This window comes from Cephus cinctus, unplaced genomic scaffold, assembly GCF_000341935.2.
Source record: "Cephus cinctus unplaced genomic scaffold, Ccin1 Ccin1_scaffold1249, whole genome shotgun sequence".
Lineage (NCBI taxonomy): Eukaryota > Metazoa > Arthropoda > Insecta > Hymenoptera > Cephidae > Cephus > Cephus cinctus.
The window spans coordinates 48,922-63,579 of record NW_014333698.1 but is presented as its reverse complement, the minus strand read 5'-3'; the positions used below and the strand labels follow the sequence as shown (position 1 = coordinate 63,579).

At 34.5% G+C, this 14,658-nt stretch overlaps 6 protein-coding genes and 1 long non-coding RNA gene across 16 annotated transcripts; 4 read left to right on the top strand and 3 right to left on the bottom strand.

The window, feature by feature from the left end:
• Nucleotides 1-87: 87 nt before the first annotated feature.
• On the top strand, nucleotides 88-4,495 carry LOC107272751 (T-complex protein 11-like protein 1). Of its 8 annotated transcripts, none has more exons than XM_015750215.2 (9): nucleotides 89-249; nucleotides 920-1,058; nucleotides 1,376-1,495; nucleotides 1,728-1,838; nucleotides 1,923-2,220; nucleotides 2,290-2,808; nucleotides 2,881-3,065; nucleotides 3,138-3,304; nucleotides 3,394-4,495. In XM_015750215.2, exons 2-9 carry the CDS (start codon nucleotides 1,048-1,050, stop codon nucleotides 3,624-3,626), a joined length of 1,644 nt encoding a protein of 547 aa, XP_015605701.1. In that variant the 5' UTR covers nucleotides 89-249; nucleotides 920-1,047; the 3' UTR covers nucleotides 3,627-4,495. The 8 variants fall into 8 exon arrangements, with proteins under 8 accessions (XP_015605704.1, XP_015605701.1, XP_024945819.1 ...); XM_025090051.1 differs by having other exon boundaries at nucleotides 1,725-1,838; XM_015750219.2 differs by lacking the exon at nucleotides 920-1,058 and having other exon boundaries at nucleotides 91-249; nucleotides 1,725-1,838.
• Nucleotides 1,072-8,519, bottom strand: LOC107272744 (regulator of telomere elongation helicase 1 homolog). 2 transcript variants are annotated; one of them, XM_025090046.1, is made up of 13 exons: nucleotides 8,274-8,519; nucleotides 7,739-8,165; nucleotides 7,406-7,661; nucleotides 7,068-7,328; nucleotides 6,685-6,998; nucleotides 6,410-6,616; nucleotides 6,189-6,351; nucleotides 5,865-6,122; nucleotides 5,549-5,788; nucleotides 4,980-5,483; nucleotides 4,775-4,919; nucleotides 4,593-4,689; nucleotides 1,072-1,294 (listed from the first exon to the last, which is right to left on the bottom strand). In XM_025090046.1, exons 1-13 carry the CDS (start codon nucleotides 8,404-8,406, stop codon nucleotides 1,240-1,242), a joined length of 3,060 nt encoding a protein of 1,019 aa, XP_024945814.1. In that variant the 5' UTR covers nucleotides 8,407-8,519; the 3' UTR covers nucleotides 1,072-1,239. The 2 variants fall into 2 exon arrangements, with proteins under 2 accessions (XP_024945814.1, XP_024945815.1); XM_025090047.1 differs by lacking the exon at nucleotides 8,274-8,519 and having other exon boundaries at nucleotides 1,073-1,294; nucleotides 7,739-7,942; nucleotides 8,040-8,165.
• A 58-nt stretch (nucleotides 8,520-8,577) lies between these two features.
• Nucleotides 8,578-9,821, top strand: LOC107272760 (40S ribosomal protein S10). 2 transcript variants are annotated; one of them, XM_015750237.2, is made up of 3 exons: nucleotides 8,578-8,667; nucleotides 9,218-9,362; nucleotides 9,450-9,821. In XM_015750237.2, the coding sequence occupies exons 2-3, from the start codon at nucleotides 9,219-9,221 to the stop codon at nucleotides 9,786-9,788; spliced, it is 483 nt and encodes a 160-aa protein (XP_015605723.1). In that variant the 5' UTR covers nucleotides 8,578-8,667; nucleotide 9,218; the 3' UTR covers nucleotides 9,789-9,821. The 2 variants fall into 2 exon arrangements, with proteins under 2 accessions (XP_015605723.1, XP_015605724.1); XM_015750238.2 differs by having other exon boundaries at nucleotides 8,623-8,740.
• An 84-nt stretch (nucleotides 9,822-9,905) lies between these two features.
• LOC107272761 (NADH dehydrogenase [ubiquinone] 1 beta subcomplex subunit 9) lies at nucleotides 9,906-11,049 on the bottom strand. Its single transcript, XM_015750239.2, has 4 exons — nucleotides 10,908-11,049; nucleotides 10,764-10,842; nucleotides 10,504-10,640; nucleotides 9,906-10,433 (listed from the first exon to the last, which is right to left on the bottom strand). The coding sequence occupies exons 3-4, from the start codon at nucleotides 10,614-10,616 to the stop codon at nucleotides 10,112-10,114; spliced, it is 435 nt and encodes a 144-aa protein (XP_015605725.1). The 5' UTR covers nucleotides 10,617-10,640; nucleotides 10,764-10,842; nucleotides 10,908-11,049; the 3' UTR covers nucleotides 9,906-10,111.
• Nucleotides 11,009-12,773, top strand: LOC107272755. The gene is made up of 4 exons (XM_015750228.2): nucleotides 11,009-11,140; nucleotides 11,468-11,678; nucleotides 11,755-11,890; nucleotides 11,967-12,773. Exons 2-4 carry the CDS (start codon nucleotides 11,510-11,512, stop codon nucleotides 12,754-12,756), a joined length of 1,095 nt encoding a protein of 364 aa, XP_015605714.1. The 5' UTR covers nucleotides 11,009-11,140; nucleotides 11,468-11,509; the 3' UTR covers nucleotides 12,757-12,773.
• On the bottom strand, nucleotides 11,151-13,409 carry LOC107272765. The gene is made up of 3 exons (XR_003061332.1): nucleotides 13,252-13,409; nucleotides 13,141-13,191; nucleotides 11,151-11,288 (listed from the first exon to the last, which is right to left on the bottom strand). It is a non-coding gene; the product is annotated as an uncharacterized LOC107272765 (long non-coding RNA).
• Nucleotides 13,365-14,506, top strand: LOC107272758. The gene is made up of 2 exons (XM_015750235.2): nucleotides 13,365-13,506; nucleotides 13,581-14,506. The coding sequence occupies exon 2, from the start codon at nucleotides 13,643-13,645 to the stop codon at nucleotides 14,372-14,374; it is 732 nt and encodes a 243-aa protein (XP_015605721.1). The 5' UTR covers nucleotides 13,365-13,506; nucleotides 13,581-13,642; the 3' UTR covers nucleotides 14,375-14,506.
• The last annotated feature ends 152 nt before the right edge of the window (nucleotides 14,507-14,658 follow it).

The following is a 14,658-nucleotide window of genomic DNA, read 5'->3' as shown; positions in this document are numbered from 1 at the left end:
TTGAATATATCCCAATACGCCGGCGCCAGCTATTGACAATAAAAACATGAATCGCTTCTAACTTCAGGTTTCAATGCAGCAGAACCTTAGTTAGTTGTAAACACACTCCACAGCTGTTCCAGACGTAATTAACCATTTGGATCAGTTTGAGATTTATTCACGGATGTTTAGAAAAATTTGAAGTGTATCTTGATCAAGCTAAGCTACTGACAGCCAGCCATCAAATATTTTAGTGGAATTATAAAAACGGTGAGTTCTCGAGGTTTCATATGCGTCTTAAAAGACTTGCCTAACTATACAAAATAATACCAGTATGTGTCATAAGTTTTATAACTGTATCTTCTGGCACGTTCTAAAGGAACTCCACCTTAATGATGCATTATCTTGATGAGTTATTGTTCCAGAATGAAATCGTCTACTTGTTGATACAGCTGGAACTTTTGTTTGTACACAGATCAATAACTGTATACGTATAGCGTATTTTCAAAGTAGGAGATTGATGATTAGAGGATCAACCTTTGGGAGCAATATTTATATTACTCGTACGTTTGAATCCTACGAATTAAGAGATATATATTATTTAGAATACATTTTTATATATCTTATATCCATTTTGGAGCAAGGCTCAAATTAGTTAAAAATAGGATGTACTCCAAAGTGAAACTTTAATGTTAGAAAATATCTTTAATTAAAATATTCAGGAACAATATTAAGTTCACTCATATGAAAATTGCGTTTTACTTGAACAAAGAATGACTGTCCTCCATCTATTCAGGAACTTGAGAGCCAGTAAAGGAAGAATGAATCAGTAACAGGTTGTGAGAAATAAACATAATTTACCAGTTTGGTAAAAGCCAGTCGAGAAGGCTGATGAGTATTTACAGTCTAGCTTACAACATTGTGGGTGTTCTTTTTATAGACAGAGTTCGACCTCCTTCACTGCAGCAACCAGAGCAGTCAGCTGCCAGTTACTTCCTAGTGCAGTTCGTTCTTCCTCTGCTGCATCTTATTATATATTTCTGTACATTAAGTTAATTAATTATCACCATGCCAGACAGGTATGCACCAAGTTTTGATTAAAAAATTATTCATTGAACATACTTTACTATGTGCACAATGCAGAAAGAGTAATTTCATTGTCATTAATTAATCCAATCATACATCACTGAATTAATTGAATCAAATAATTCATTGATCTTGTATAGCCATGACTTTAGAATATAAGTTAAAATTACATAGTCAGTATTCAAAGAATTTGGCCAGAGTCCAAGAAGTACATTCTCTTGATGCAATCCTTAAAAAGTAAATGAACTTGCTCACAAGGTAAATTTCACTCTAAAATTACACTGCCGTAACACAATGAACCTTTTGGCAGGACTAAAGTTTTGGTTGGTGCTGGAGTAGTATGGGGAATTACAATTTGCTGTCTTTTAATCAGAAGAAAGATTCCAAGTCCCACAGCATTATTAAATTTCATCCCAGCAATTCTTTATCGGTCAGTCAGTTTGTTGCGTGTGGAGTTATTACATGTGAAAAACATGAAGTCAGAATCTGGCATTAATTAATTAAACCCTTAACTATACCCATTGTTATACTTAATGAGGACTGCTGTGTTAACTAGGAAATAATAGGAGTTAATAACACTGATCTGTATACTGTTACTTTTTGCTTGATTAATTCATAGAATAAATAGACATTATTTATTTTAAATATTCTTTGCTCAGAAGCCAGAAAATGGAAAGCGATGAGGATCAAAAATGCAACAGCAATGAGGCTGGAAAATCCATAGATATTCAAGGTCGTTCGCATCCTGATACAGAGGATGACAATGCATCAAGGTATATAAAATTACAACAGAAATAATTACCTACATTATTGTTAATAATATAATCTTACTGATTTTGAGACTTTTTACTCGTTAGACAACAACGAGCACAGAACTTTATGCTAGGTGGTATAACTGGAGCGTCTCCACCAAAATTCGTATCCCTGGAAGAGATCCTAAAGGCAGCTAATGGCATGAAGAACATGGCCCTGGCTCATGAAATTGCAGTGGACAAAAATTTTCAATTGCAAAAACTCGAGCCAGATGAAAGTACGCTGCACAGCAGAATAAAAGAAATTATGCACAAAGCTTTTTGGAGTTTACTGGCTGAACAGTTATCGGAGGAGCCACCTAGATACGACCAAGCTCTAATTTTATTAAAAGAAATTAAAGAGGTAATCCAGATACAGCAGAAATTAATAAATTACAGTTTAACTGTATAATTATTAAATTATCCTTTCTAGACGTTGGACGAGCTCGTGTTACCACATCATACCAAAATTCGAGAGAATATTAAAGAAGTCCTAGATGTAGACCTCATAAAGCAGCAAGCTGAACAGGGCGTATTGGATTTTCATCACTATGCTCAGTACGTCATTTCTATTATGAGCAAAGTATGCGCTCCGGTACGAGATGACAAGATGATAGAATTAAAACAACGCACGGACGTGATAGAGACATTCAAAGGTATCATGGAGACACTACAACTGATGAGACTCGACTTGGCCAATTTTACAATCACTATGATGAGGCCGAATATCATAGCTTCAAGTATTGAATATGAAAAAGCAAAGTTTGCCGAGTTTCTGAAGGTTCAGACAGATGGTTTACAGTACACCAGAAAATGGATACTCAAGCATTTGGATTTGGAAAAAATATCTACCACCTCTTCGGATGTCAATGCCATCAAGCAAATTACTCATTGTCTCCTAGCTGAAGCATACTTGGATCTTCTTGAATGGGATTTCAGTCCTGAGGCAGAGGTATTTCATGAGCCAAATATAACAAACATACATACAGTGTCAAAGTATAAGCAATCATTCATGTTCGTCTAGACTTTAATGCTGGACCAAGGAAGACTATTAGAACTGCGAGATCGAACCTGCAGGTTGAGTATTGTTGGCTCAGTATTACTCTTAGTGAATAACACAGTAGGTGCTCCTATACAAGAGGTCGCCAGTTTCAAGAATAATATCAAGGAGCATATGGCTGTACTCTTAGATACAGTACATTCGAACAAGTGGGTCATTCTTCTAATTTTAATAATCCTATATGTATATACAAATTAACATGAGAATCATACATGTTACAGAGACTTGGAAGGAGTTATGCCAAATATAGTATTACAAGTAAAAGCTGATGTTAAGACGACATTACAGGAAGTAGGGGCACCAGATTTGCAACCAGCATTGGAAACACTACTAGAAGGTCAGATTTTGGATCTTTTGAAATCAGATCACAAAATCAGACATCTAGTCAGTGAGTACTTAATAATACAACGTACTAAATGAATACTAATCATAATATTCAGTATAATAGTTTACTAAAAGTTCTTTGACCCTTTGCAGGTTTAAGAATTCGACAGTTCTTACAGAAAATCATATTATCCCAATCAGCTGCTCCACAGCAAATACCACCTGGTCTGTCTTCGCTACAAGAAGAACTGGCAGCCATAGCTGCACAATTTTTAATTCTCGTGGCGCATAACAGAAGTGTCTTTGGCGAGTATTACCAAGAAATAGTAGCTAATGCAATAGCTGATAAAAATCGCGAAACGGATAACCAAGAGGTAATAGCGTAGAATTGAACAAATAAGTCTTACAGCCAACTGATTAACTTCCACTGCAAGTGATATGATTATGTCTGATGATTATTCATTACTGAGTAAAACTGTATGCTGATCCTCATTCATCGTTTAATTTCTTACATGAGATTATAAGGAATATTTTGTGGTTTTGCTACGCTGATTAAGTCTTGACATATCATGACAATTAGTTTTAGTTAACCAAATCATCCATGGCGTGTAGTATTTCAACCATCTTTGTGCTGGTGCTATTAAACGACGTGGATAAGGATCTTTCCATTTCTTTCTTTCAGTATAACTAAACTTGAAAGTATATTATTCAAACAGCACAACTGCTATGTTGGTCAAAGGATTGCACGAGAATCACAATGTATAAACTATGACCTTTGTACGGTTTTCTATACAAGAAACTTTTGATAGATAAATATTTTATAGATCATTAATTCAGATGATACTGAAAGAATATCCTTCCTGGATTATACAGTAGCGATATTGTTTATGGCAGTGTCTATTTAATATATGCACATCTAGATTCCGTAGAACTGTGCTAACTCCAGAATTTTACGAGATTCAAATGGATACGTAATTTAAAAGTAACTAACTAGCCTGTGGTATGAATTCTTATTGTAATTTTAAATTACTGAATATGCAATATTACTAGTCGATGAGCTAAGAATGAATTACTATTGGGACTGAGCTTTCTTGAAATTACCCATAGGGACAATACAATTATTATTGTACCATTGTCCTGTATTGCTAATGAAAACAGTTGTGGATAGAACAACTTTAAACTAATGAACTGTACAGTGAAACATAATTTTTGTACCTATTAACGAACTAGTATAATAAACATTTACGAAAAAGAATCACAGATTTATTTCACCATAAGAACAATAGCTATTTTAGCATATAGTATAAAATTTTTATAAATATATCTTTAAAAATTGCAGCGTTTTTACTCACTCATTGTTGTAGCCTGACAAGTGAGAATTTCTTTTCATATTCTTGATATGCTCATCGAAAAACGATTCATGTTCCTTCTTCAAGTACATTCGGAATCCTACAGAATAATTATAGAAAATAATTAAACTTTAATAGTCAGCTTTAAAAAAATTCAACTGCTGAAGAATAAATAATACATTTACCCTCGAAAAGATGTTGGAGATTTTCCTTTGCCGAAAATAGATATTCCAAAGAGTTCATTAAGTCTTCGAACTTGCCATGCTTCCTGTAAGCGTCTGCCATTGTTCTAAATACCTTGAACTTCTCTTTGGTTAATGAAAGCTTAACCTGCAACAATAATAATAATATAAATATACTTCCAAAGGAATTAATTATAAAGATACTTACACTCTTTACGTAATTTATTCCTAACTCCCGTTTTTTATTCCTCACAGCATCCTTTGTAGTCTCTTCAGATTGCGTACTAATATTGGTAGTGTCCGCAAATGTAAGATCTCTAGATGTAGAAGGTTCAGAAACATTAGCATTAAATCCTAATGGCAGTATTTTAAGTTTACGTTTCTTCGCAGCCGGTTCTGTTACAATTTGTGTTAGTTCACATCTGGTCCAATCATCTTTTAACTTGCAATCACTAAAGTTGATAACAGTCCTACTCGCTGTACTTAGCACATCAGTGAATTCCGTGAAATCAATTTCTTTTGAATTTTCTATTGGAGCTTTATCACTAGAATACTCTATACTGCTCTCTTCCAGTTTTAACGTACTCTCTGCCTCAACTTTTACATTTGTTTTTACAGGCCTTGAAACAGCAATATCAAATCTTGCCGGAACAGCCGGCAAGGAATATTCATTAATATCATTACGTAAGGCTTGCATTTTCGGCCGTGGCAGCTGAAAATATCAAGATAAAATCATAGAAACTAATTAAACAATTTCATATTTATCTCACAATTTACCGTAGCACCAGCATGCCGGAAAAATTCTCTGAGATTCCTAGTGATTGTTCCGAAATTATCAAATTTCGTAATGTGCGGTCGCAACCATGCTGACAATTGACTTTTGAAGTTAGAATCTTCAAAACGGCAATCACAAAGGATAATTGCACCATAATCATTCTTGTGACGTATTATGCGACCAATTGCTTGATTAACAGCACGTGATGCTTCAAGCTGATACCACTGTTTACCGGTGAGACCCTGTATTTTGAGAAATCACGTTAAATATAAATCTTGCATTACTAAAGTATATAAAGTACTTGCAAAATCTTAATACCTCTTTATTCTTTGATCTCAGCTCTTCCAAATATTTTTGCTTCAGAACAACTCGTGGATCTTTGAAAGGTGGATATGGTAAACCAGTTATCAGAACTGCTCTACCATTTGCATCAGCAAAATCTAAACCTTCACTCACTTTTCCACGGCACACAGCCATAAATAATGCACCCTTGCAAGAGGGATCTCGAATTTTTTGATAATATTCATTCATTACATTTACAAAGCCATCTTTTGTGTGTGGTTCCACATAAATTGGCTAGGGAACAAAAATGCAAAAATTACTTTTAGTAATCAAATAAAAAAAAAAAAAGATTTACTGTACCTTGCGATCAGCTATTTGAGTCCATAGACCAGTATTTTGCCAATCATCCCGACATTTTTTCATTATTGAATACGAAGGGAAAAATACTAATATTCCATCTGGTATCAAGCAACTGAAGTTGTATATAGTACGGCCAAGCGAAGCAATGTACTTTGGATTATTTCTAAATGGGATAAAATATATTTAATGATCTATAAAGTCATAATATACATTTACAATACCTTGTGTTATAGGATGAATTCAGCTGATAACCGTCAGGTCCCTTGCTGAGAACGCCGACACAAACTTGTGAACCAGATATTACATGAGGATTCTCAAGTTGCACAGAAATTGGTATACTAAGTTCTGAAATCGTTGGTTTCAGTGGAGACAAGGTACCACTAGTTATAATCACTGAGCGTATTCCTTGTTCGACGAGCTGTTTCATGCTACAAGATTACAGATTAAAAGAAATAATTAATGTATCAAAGAATTCAATAAATTTATTTATTCTTACCCAAAACCAGGACTGAAACACCAATAACTAATAAGTTTCCCTTCGTTCTTAGTAGATGATGGTTTCTTAATTTCCCATCCATCGTTCTTATAATTCTTTTTTGACTCCTCGAACTGAATATGTACCTTGTAACATTGCATGACATTCTGTCTATGTTGCAAAGATCCGCCACTACTGAATGCTATTCTGAGCAAATCGCTGAACTTTTGAAGGCCATTTCCTTTTCTAGTAAATGGTGAAGTACTCGTTGTCGATAGATAAAGTATTATTTTATCCAATTTGTCAATCACCAGTTGTTCTTTGCCATGTGTTAACTAGAGTAAAACGTGGTAACTATTCAGAATCTTCAGATTCAAATTCAGAAACGTCAGCGAACGAATTACCTGTGCTTTTTCAAGAAGTTCAAATATATATTCGCCTGGTAGAGTTTCACCTTCTTCGCGTTTCTTTATTTCTATGCTGTCAATAGCTTTTTCGAGCTCTAGGAACATCTCCTTCAAAATGCATAAATCTTCGGATGAAAAATCCTTTTGTAAATTACTAGTTATATCCTGAGAAAAGTCACAATTCGTTGCTTCATTGGCAAAATCTTGCATTATTGCTGTTATTGCATCAATACAAATAGCTATATCTGTGCTACTTATCTAGGAAACAAATTTGCTATTTAGTATAATAGCATAGTTATAATTTTGATAATATTCGTTATTGAGTCATCTCTCACTTGTAACGAAGCAGCCTCCTCACACATCTTTTCCACATTATGCCCTTCATCGAGTAAAACAACATTATTCTGTAACTCAATTCCCTGTGTTTTCCGTGTTTTAGGATCTAATAAATAATTATAAGGCATGAAGGTAATGTCAGCCCTTTGCTTGAGTTCCCTCGATAAAAAATAAGGACAGCATTTCATTTTCTGTCCTACTTTTACTAGATCCTCTATATCCATTATTTCTTGCTTAAATATAGGATCATCTTGCCTGCATTAAGATATATATGTAAAGATTTTTTATGATACTAAAAATCAATTCCTTAATAAATATTAAAATACATATACCTAGATGCTACATTGTTATAATAAAAGCATGTCCTGCCTTTGACTTTAGCCTGACACATTTGAATCTTAATAAATGAACTGTGCTCCTTGGATACTTCAGGATGAATGCAAAGCTGATCTCTTGAACCAATGACAGCAGCAGTAACATGCTTATAAGAACTTCTTTTTAATTCCTGCATAGCTTGTGAAAGCTGCGAGTGAGTTCTGGATGCATAGATTATCTTAGGTAAAGTCGGCCCAAAACTACTTGTCTGTTGATCAGGTTTTCCCACAGCCTTATCCAAGCTATTTGTTAACTTACTAAAAAATTGCCCACCAAAATCTAGTTTATCTGTAGCACCCGCAGCTGCCTGAGCTTGCAGTTGAGCTTTCTTCACCAATAGCCAACTGAGTGATGAGCATAGTAAGCTCAATGTCTTTCCAGTCCCTGTGAGAAACAGAAAAATTAGCTCATATCATATTTCATCAAACACACGATGAATCACATATCTCAAATCTTAATTATTTTATAAATGACAATGCATTATATCCATACCAGTTGGTGACTCTAAAACACCATGTTTACTGTCCTGTAAACATTCAATAACCTTTCTCATATATTCTTCTTGAACGGAATATGGTTGAAAAGGAAAGCTAATAGTAATTCCATTAATTATAATATCAGGCATGATTTAAATAATTTAAAACTATTATTAAAACTCTACAGCCTATCGTATGTTATGTCGAAATACTACTTTGTTAGGCCCGATTAAATATTTTGTAACTTGTTTTGTTACATTCCCGCCAACTTCCAATTTTCAATACGGTAACTGCACCGTTTTGCGCAATGATGACTTCCGCTGTTAAACCGGATAAGCATGATTTTCATTCGTAGCTCATGCGCGTGCTGACATCTCTTTCCGACAGAAGTTTCAACAAGGAGCATTCAAGTTTGTTTAATTTTATAAATAATCCGCCAATATCCTGTGCATCTGTATTTCTTACAAATAAATAACACGTCGAGTGCGTTTCTTATTATTTAATGAGTAGTTTTATACAAATAATGAACGGATTCAATAATTTTCAATATATTATGGTGCATGGTTACTGTCAGTCAGTCAAGGCCCCTATGAATCTTCTAACCTGAGAAGCTTTAGATTTAGATGATAGAAAATTATAAATAGTGATCAGTGAAGCAATACATTCTTGTGAAGATATGTAGCAAAAAACTAAATGTTAATGTATATACTTTTAACTAACAATTCTTTTGAATAGTTTGGATCTCTTTCAACAATTTCTGATAACCTGTGAATTGAGCTATGGAACGTTGTTTCATTTAGTAGATTTTGCAACAGATGTTTGTGCAGAATTTTTGATGGCTTGTACTATATTAATTCACATAAGAGCTTTGTTTTAATGCAACACAGGCTATTGACAGTATACAATCTTTAATGAAATTATTCAACATGAGACTAAATTGCTTTTGTTTACACTTTGCAGAATGTTGATGCCCAAGAAGAATCGTGTAGCCATTTATGAGTACCTCTTTAAAGAGGGAGTTATGGTGGCTAAAAAAGATTACCATGCACCTAAGCATCCTGAACTGGAGACAATTCCTAATCTTCAGGTCATTAAGGCCATGCAGGTACAGCAATGTTTTTTTGAGTACAGTATGTACATTAATGGATTATGTAGATAATGGTGAAAATATCTTTTTACATTTGTTTTTCAGTCTCTGAAGTCCAGAGGATACGTCAAGGAACAATTTGCCTGGCGTCACTTTTACTGGTACTTGACAAATGATGGTATCGAGTACCTTCGTGGATATTTGCATCTACCACCTGAAATTGTACCTTCCACTCTTAAGAGGCAAGCCAAAACAGAGACTGCAAGAGCCAGAGCACCTGCAGGACCCAGAAGCGAAACCTCCCGACCTGCAGAAGATCGTGCTGCTTACAGACGTGGACCTGGAGGACCAGCCGGTCCTGGAGACAAAAAAGCTGATGTCGGCGCTGGAACTGGTGACCTCGAATTCCGTGGCGGTTTCGGACGTGGAAAGGCTCCTCAATAAATAACTTTTATTACGCTTAATCGTAAAAAATAAGACTTGTGTCCATTTATTCAATCTCCAATTACATTCTATTTCCTTTCTTAAAAACGGGAGTAAATAATAATTAATAATTATCAATCGTTTGTAATAATTATTTTTATTCGAGTTCTCTAATCCAAAGGTAAACAAATTGTCTAAGCTAGACCAATTACCTCAGGATATGTGTTTACAAGTATTTTATATACATATCCCATATCACTTGCAACTGAGAGAGATAGTGATGTTATGCCATTCACGATGCAAGATACAATACTAAATTTTACTCTAAAATCAATCAATTTCTTCTAGTGATCAAAATGTTTGGGTGCATCAGGATACTGTTTGTTGTACCACTCAATATATTCCTTTTTACGTTTTTCACGCAATGCAAAGTATTTAGGATACATAGCCTTTTCTATAGGATGCCAATGATCTAAGATCCAATCAGGTGGAATAACCTCACGTTCATAAGCAACACCTCCTGGTGAATTGGCAAACACTTTAGGTTGATAGTGAGCAAATTCAAAAAGTTCCTCTTCGCCTTTTTCAAGATAATGTTTTGCCAAGCGTAAATCCTTTATATTGACCTTCTTGTCAAACCGATCTCTCATTAAAACAGCAAGGTACCTAAACAGAAAGAAGTATTTAATTTATACACAAGAAAAATCTTGATCCAGAAGATGATCCATCTTTATACCTGAACTCAGGCCTTGTATCACAGTGGCTCTCGAGATTACGCAGGGCTCTTTTATACAGACTGCATACTTTCCTGGCATGAGTTACAAGACCCGTTGGCACCGACACTGCCATTGCTCTCGCAAAACGTTGTAAAACCTCCGATTTACAATGAATTTTAGTTCAATATAAATTATGTAAAGATAAACCTCCACAAACTAATGACAACATAGAAACCACTATCTCTTTTCCTTGATGCTATGTATGCTAATATTTGTTCACCTATAGCTATAGTAATCCAACTTCTTCCTGTCTTCTTCTGTGCATTAGCAACACGCTCATAAAGTGTTTAAATCTAAAACTATTGAGCAAAGAATTCAAACTATGTTATTGAAGGAATACAATAAAATTCATTAAAAGATATACCTTCACTCTTAAGCCTGTGAGAGACTAAAATGTATTATCCTATTTGTCCAAAATGTCTTATAAAGTTCAATCAGAAAACTTAAAGGAGCCGTATTTCCGGTGAGCGACAAGCGACACGGAACCTCAATCATCAATGGCGTCGTTCCAACGACCGTCGCAAGTTCTAGAGTCGCGTTGTCGTTACATCGACGGTCCCTTTATTGCTGGCGATTGGCGATTTTCGCGGATTTCAGGTACGTCAAAACTATTTATGGCGCCGGTTTGCGACTTCGTTACTTGTTCTTAACGACGATAGACTTGCATGCAAACGTGACGAAGGCTTTCGTCTCGCGTAAATTCTCCTTCTTCAATTGGAAACGCACGTTTTGACGACGAGATGCACTTAAAGTGAAAAATAAAAACAATACTGTTCCGTGGAACGATTTTTAATTTTGAACTTAAAAAATTAATTAATATCTTCTCTAGCATTGATGTTATTCAATTTTATCTTTTTGAAAAATACAATATATGGATAGTTAGTCGGATAGTATTCTATGTTTCTCCTTTTTTTTATGTTTCAGGAAACAAAATTTTGAAGAATAAGTTTACACAGATTTTAAAACATGACACCTACTATGCCACCAGATTCTCATAAAATATCGCTAAAAATTATAGAAGCAATTAAACAACATCCTATTCTGTATATATCTGATGTGAAGGGATCCACAATCAAGTTACAAGAGTTTCGACAAAAAGTGTGGAAACGTATATCAGATGAACTGGGCTTGGATTGTTAGATTTACTTGTTTATATGTCGAGACACTGTTCTTGTTTTTTAGTTTTATGCAATTGGAATATTTCTTTCCAGCTGGATGGGTAAGACTGAGGTGGAAGAACTTGAGAGACACGTATTGTCGTATACTCAAATATAAAAACAGAACAGATAAGGGTGCACGGACAAAAAAATGGATATTTGAGGATCACTTAAGTTTTTTGAAATTTCCGTAAGATATCAATTGTCTTCTATTCAAATTACATACTGTAAAATACTTATACATATATATATTTTTTAACATTTAGCTATGAGCCAGATTATCAGCCTCAATGTGTAGAACTAACGGAGGAATATATCCAGGATATAAATTCTGGTGGCATAAGTTCCGAAGGTCTTCTTGAGCAGCTGGAAGATAGAAATGATGAAGATTACAGTGAATATTTAGAAGTACTGGAAGAAACATCTGCAGACCCCATCTTAGATGATTCTCAAGTAATAGAAGTACTTGACACGGCTGATCAAAGGTTTCCAGATCAACTATTGGACAATGATGGAATACAACATGTAGAGTTAAACAATTATGAACAAACAATGAGAAAGTACCGAAAGATTCAACCTAAAAGACCTAAACTAGAACAACAATCACCAACAGAGATTCCCAACAGTTATAGTGTCCTAAAAAGTTCTGTGCTTAACGCCAGCCGCACGATTGTACATAGTGCAGACTACAATACCACAACCAGTCCAGTTTTTCATAACAACTCAATAACTTCCACTCCTACGACTCCTTTAAAGGGTAGTAGCTCTTTAAAGCTGCAAGATACTAATCTTGATCACATGTACCTGGCCCCTGAGGGCAAGAGCAGTATAGAATTATTTTTTAACAGTATGGCACAAACTGTAAAAAAACTTCCAGCAAAAGTACAGGCTGATATAAAAATGGAGATTTGCAAAATAGTTACGGAAGCTGAAGTACGTTACTCTACAAGGAACATGCCCCAAAGTACACAACAATTCATAGCACCACCTGGTATGATACCAAAATTGGTACTCATACCATGTAGTATGATCGATGGTCAAAATAATAAAGGTTGATACAATCAGACAAATAATACAAGCTTTCTGAACAAGTCATTTTAAAGCCTTTTCTTCAGGGTAATTTCTAAGAAATAGGTCAATATCAATTTTCTGCAAAATGCTGAAGTAAAAAAGTTCTATTCTATCTGTAAAGTGTATCAAATAAATATAAGTTTCGCATCATCTTAAATCATTCGAATTGACACAAAATCGAAGAAAATATCACACATTGCTAGAGTTTTTATATACGAAAATACTTTTTGTACAACTATGAACAGGTACAAAAATTCATTAACCTGGATCTTATTTTTTTAAGATTAATTAATTTCATTAAAAATCCCACCTTGTGCACAGCAACAAAATAGAGAGGTGAAAGAATACTAATGAGATCATATTACTTACCAAAAGAAGTATCCACAGAATATGAGATCATAGTTGGGTTAGAATTGAAACCTAATGAAAAAATTAATAATTTACAATCCTGTCTATTCTATTAAAAGTCTATCAAGCTACCTGTTTATTTTGGAAGAATTACAAGTATAAAAATACTTATTCGACTTCTTCAACGAAGAGATAAGTTTACTGGGGTTAGCAACAGGCATATATGGCGACAGGTGTGTTTCCATAGTTATGACCACAAGAAAAATGAAAAGACATCAAGGATGTTTATTCAAAAGTTTGTAAGAAACGCATATGCTACACTGTGAGAAGAATAAGCCGAAGAAGAAAGTGAATTTATGAGAATGATATAAAATTTATGAAGATTCCGTAAGTATGCATGATTTTAAAATTGAAGAGTTATAAGTTCTTCTCACTTAACCTATAGTTCATTTTTGTAACAGATTTGAACACAATTACGTGAAAACATAACAGAATCTTGTGGAAGTAGACATACGATTGAAAAATGGAAGAGATAGAAGAAGTTTATGAGGTCAACGACGTATCTGAGAAGCAAGGCTCAAATTTAGAGGATTGTGATGAAGAAGGCACTGCAGAGTATCTGGATTTAGATTTGGAAGTGATTAATGCTCCTGATGCTGAAGTATGCTATGCAAATGAATCTATCATTCCTATTGAAGGGGACCATATTGAAATTAGGGAACCCAAATTGCAAGTTAAGTCTTCTTTATTAATGTCAAATGTTAATGGTAACAAGGAGTCAAAATCATGGGCAAAGTATAGACCAATTAGACCAAAACCTTATCAATCAAATATAGTCATTGATAATCATGCTAATTTCATACCCCCTATGATGACACTTTCGCCCACAAAATCAGTAACAAACTTTGAAACTAGAAGCTCTACAAAGTCTAAGAGAAAGAATCGTGAGGTCATTATTGATCCAGCTAATATCAAAGTAGAAAGTTTTCAAAGATCAGGTGGTGTTGAAAGAAGCATCGAAAGGAATAGACTAAAATCTCATGAAATTGCACAGAGCATAATGGACAATACTGTAGAGAATAAGCAGGTTGGTCATGGCAAGGACAGTATAGAGTTATTTTTTGATAGCATGGCACAAACGGTTCTAAGTTTGCCCATGCATGTTCAAGCTAAAATAAAAATGGATATCTGTAGATTAGTTACAATGGCTGAAATAGAACATTCAACACCCACAAGAACATTTAACCGACATTGAAAACCGTAAATCTTTTCATAAAAGTAACGTCACTTCATAAGTCTATGCCGTTATACTTAGCATAAATAGTGTACAAGTCATGAATATTTTGTACATGGAGAAAGAATTAAAGACTACCACACATCAGTTAAACTTTAAGAGAATTTATTTATAGATACGAAAGAAATTATAAATGTGTAACAGGCATAGAGCTGCCAGATAAGTACAATCCAAACCCAGCGTATCCACGTAAAACGCCAATAATACGTCACATATTAATGCAAATATTTTTTATATCTTTTTTC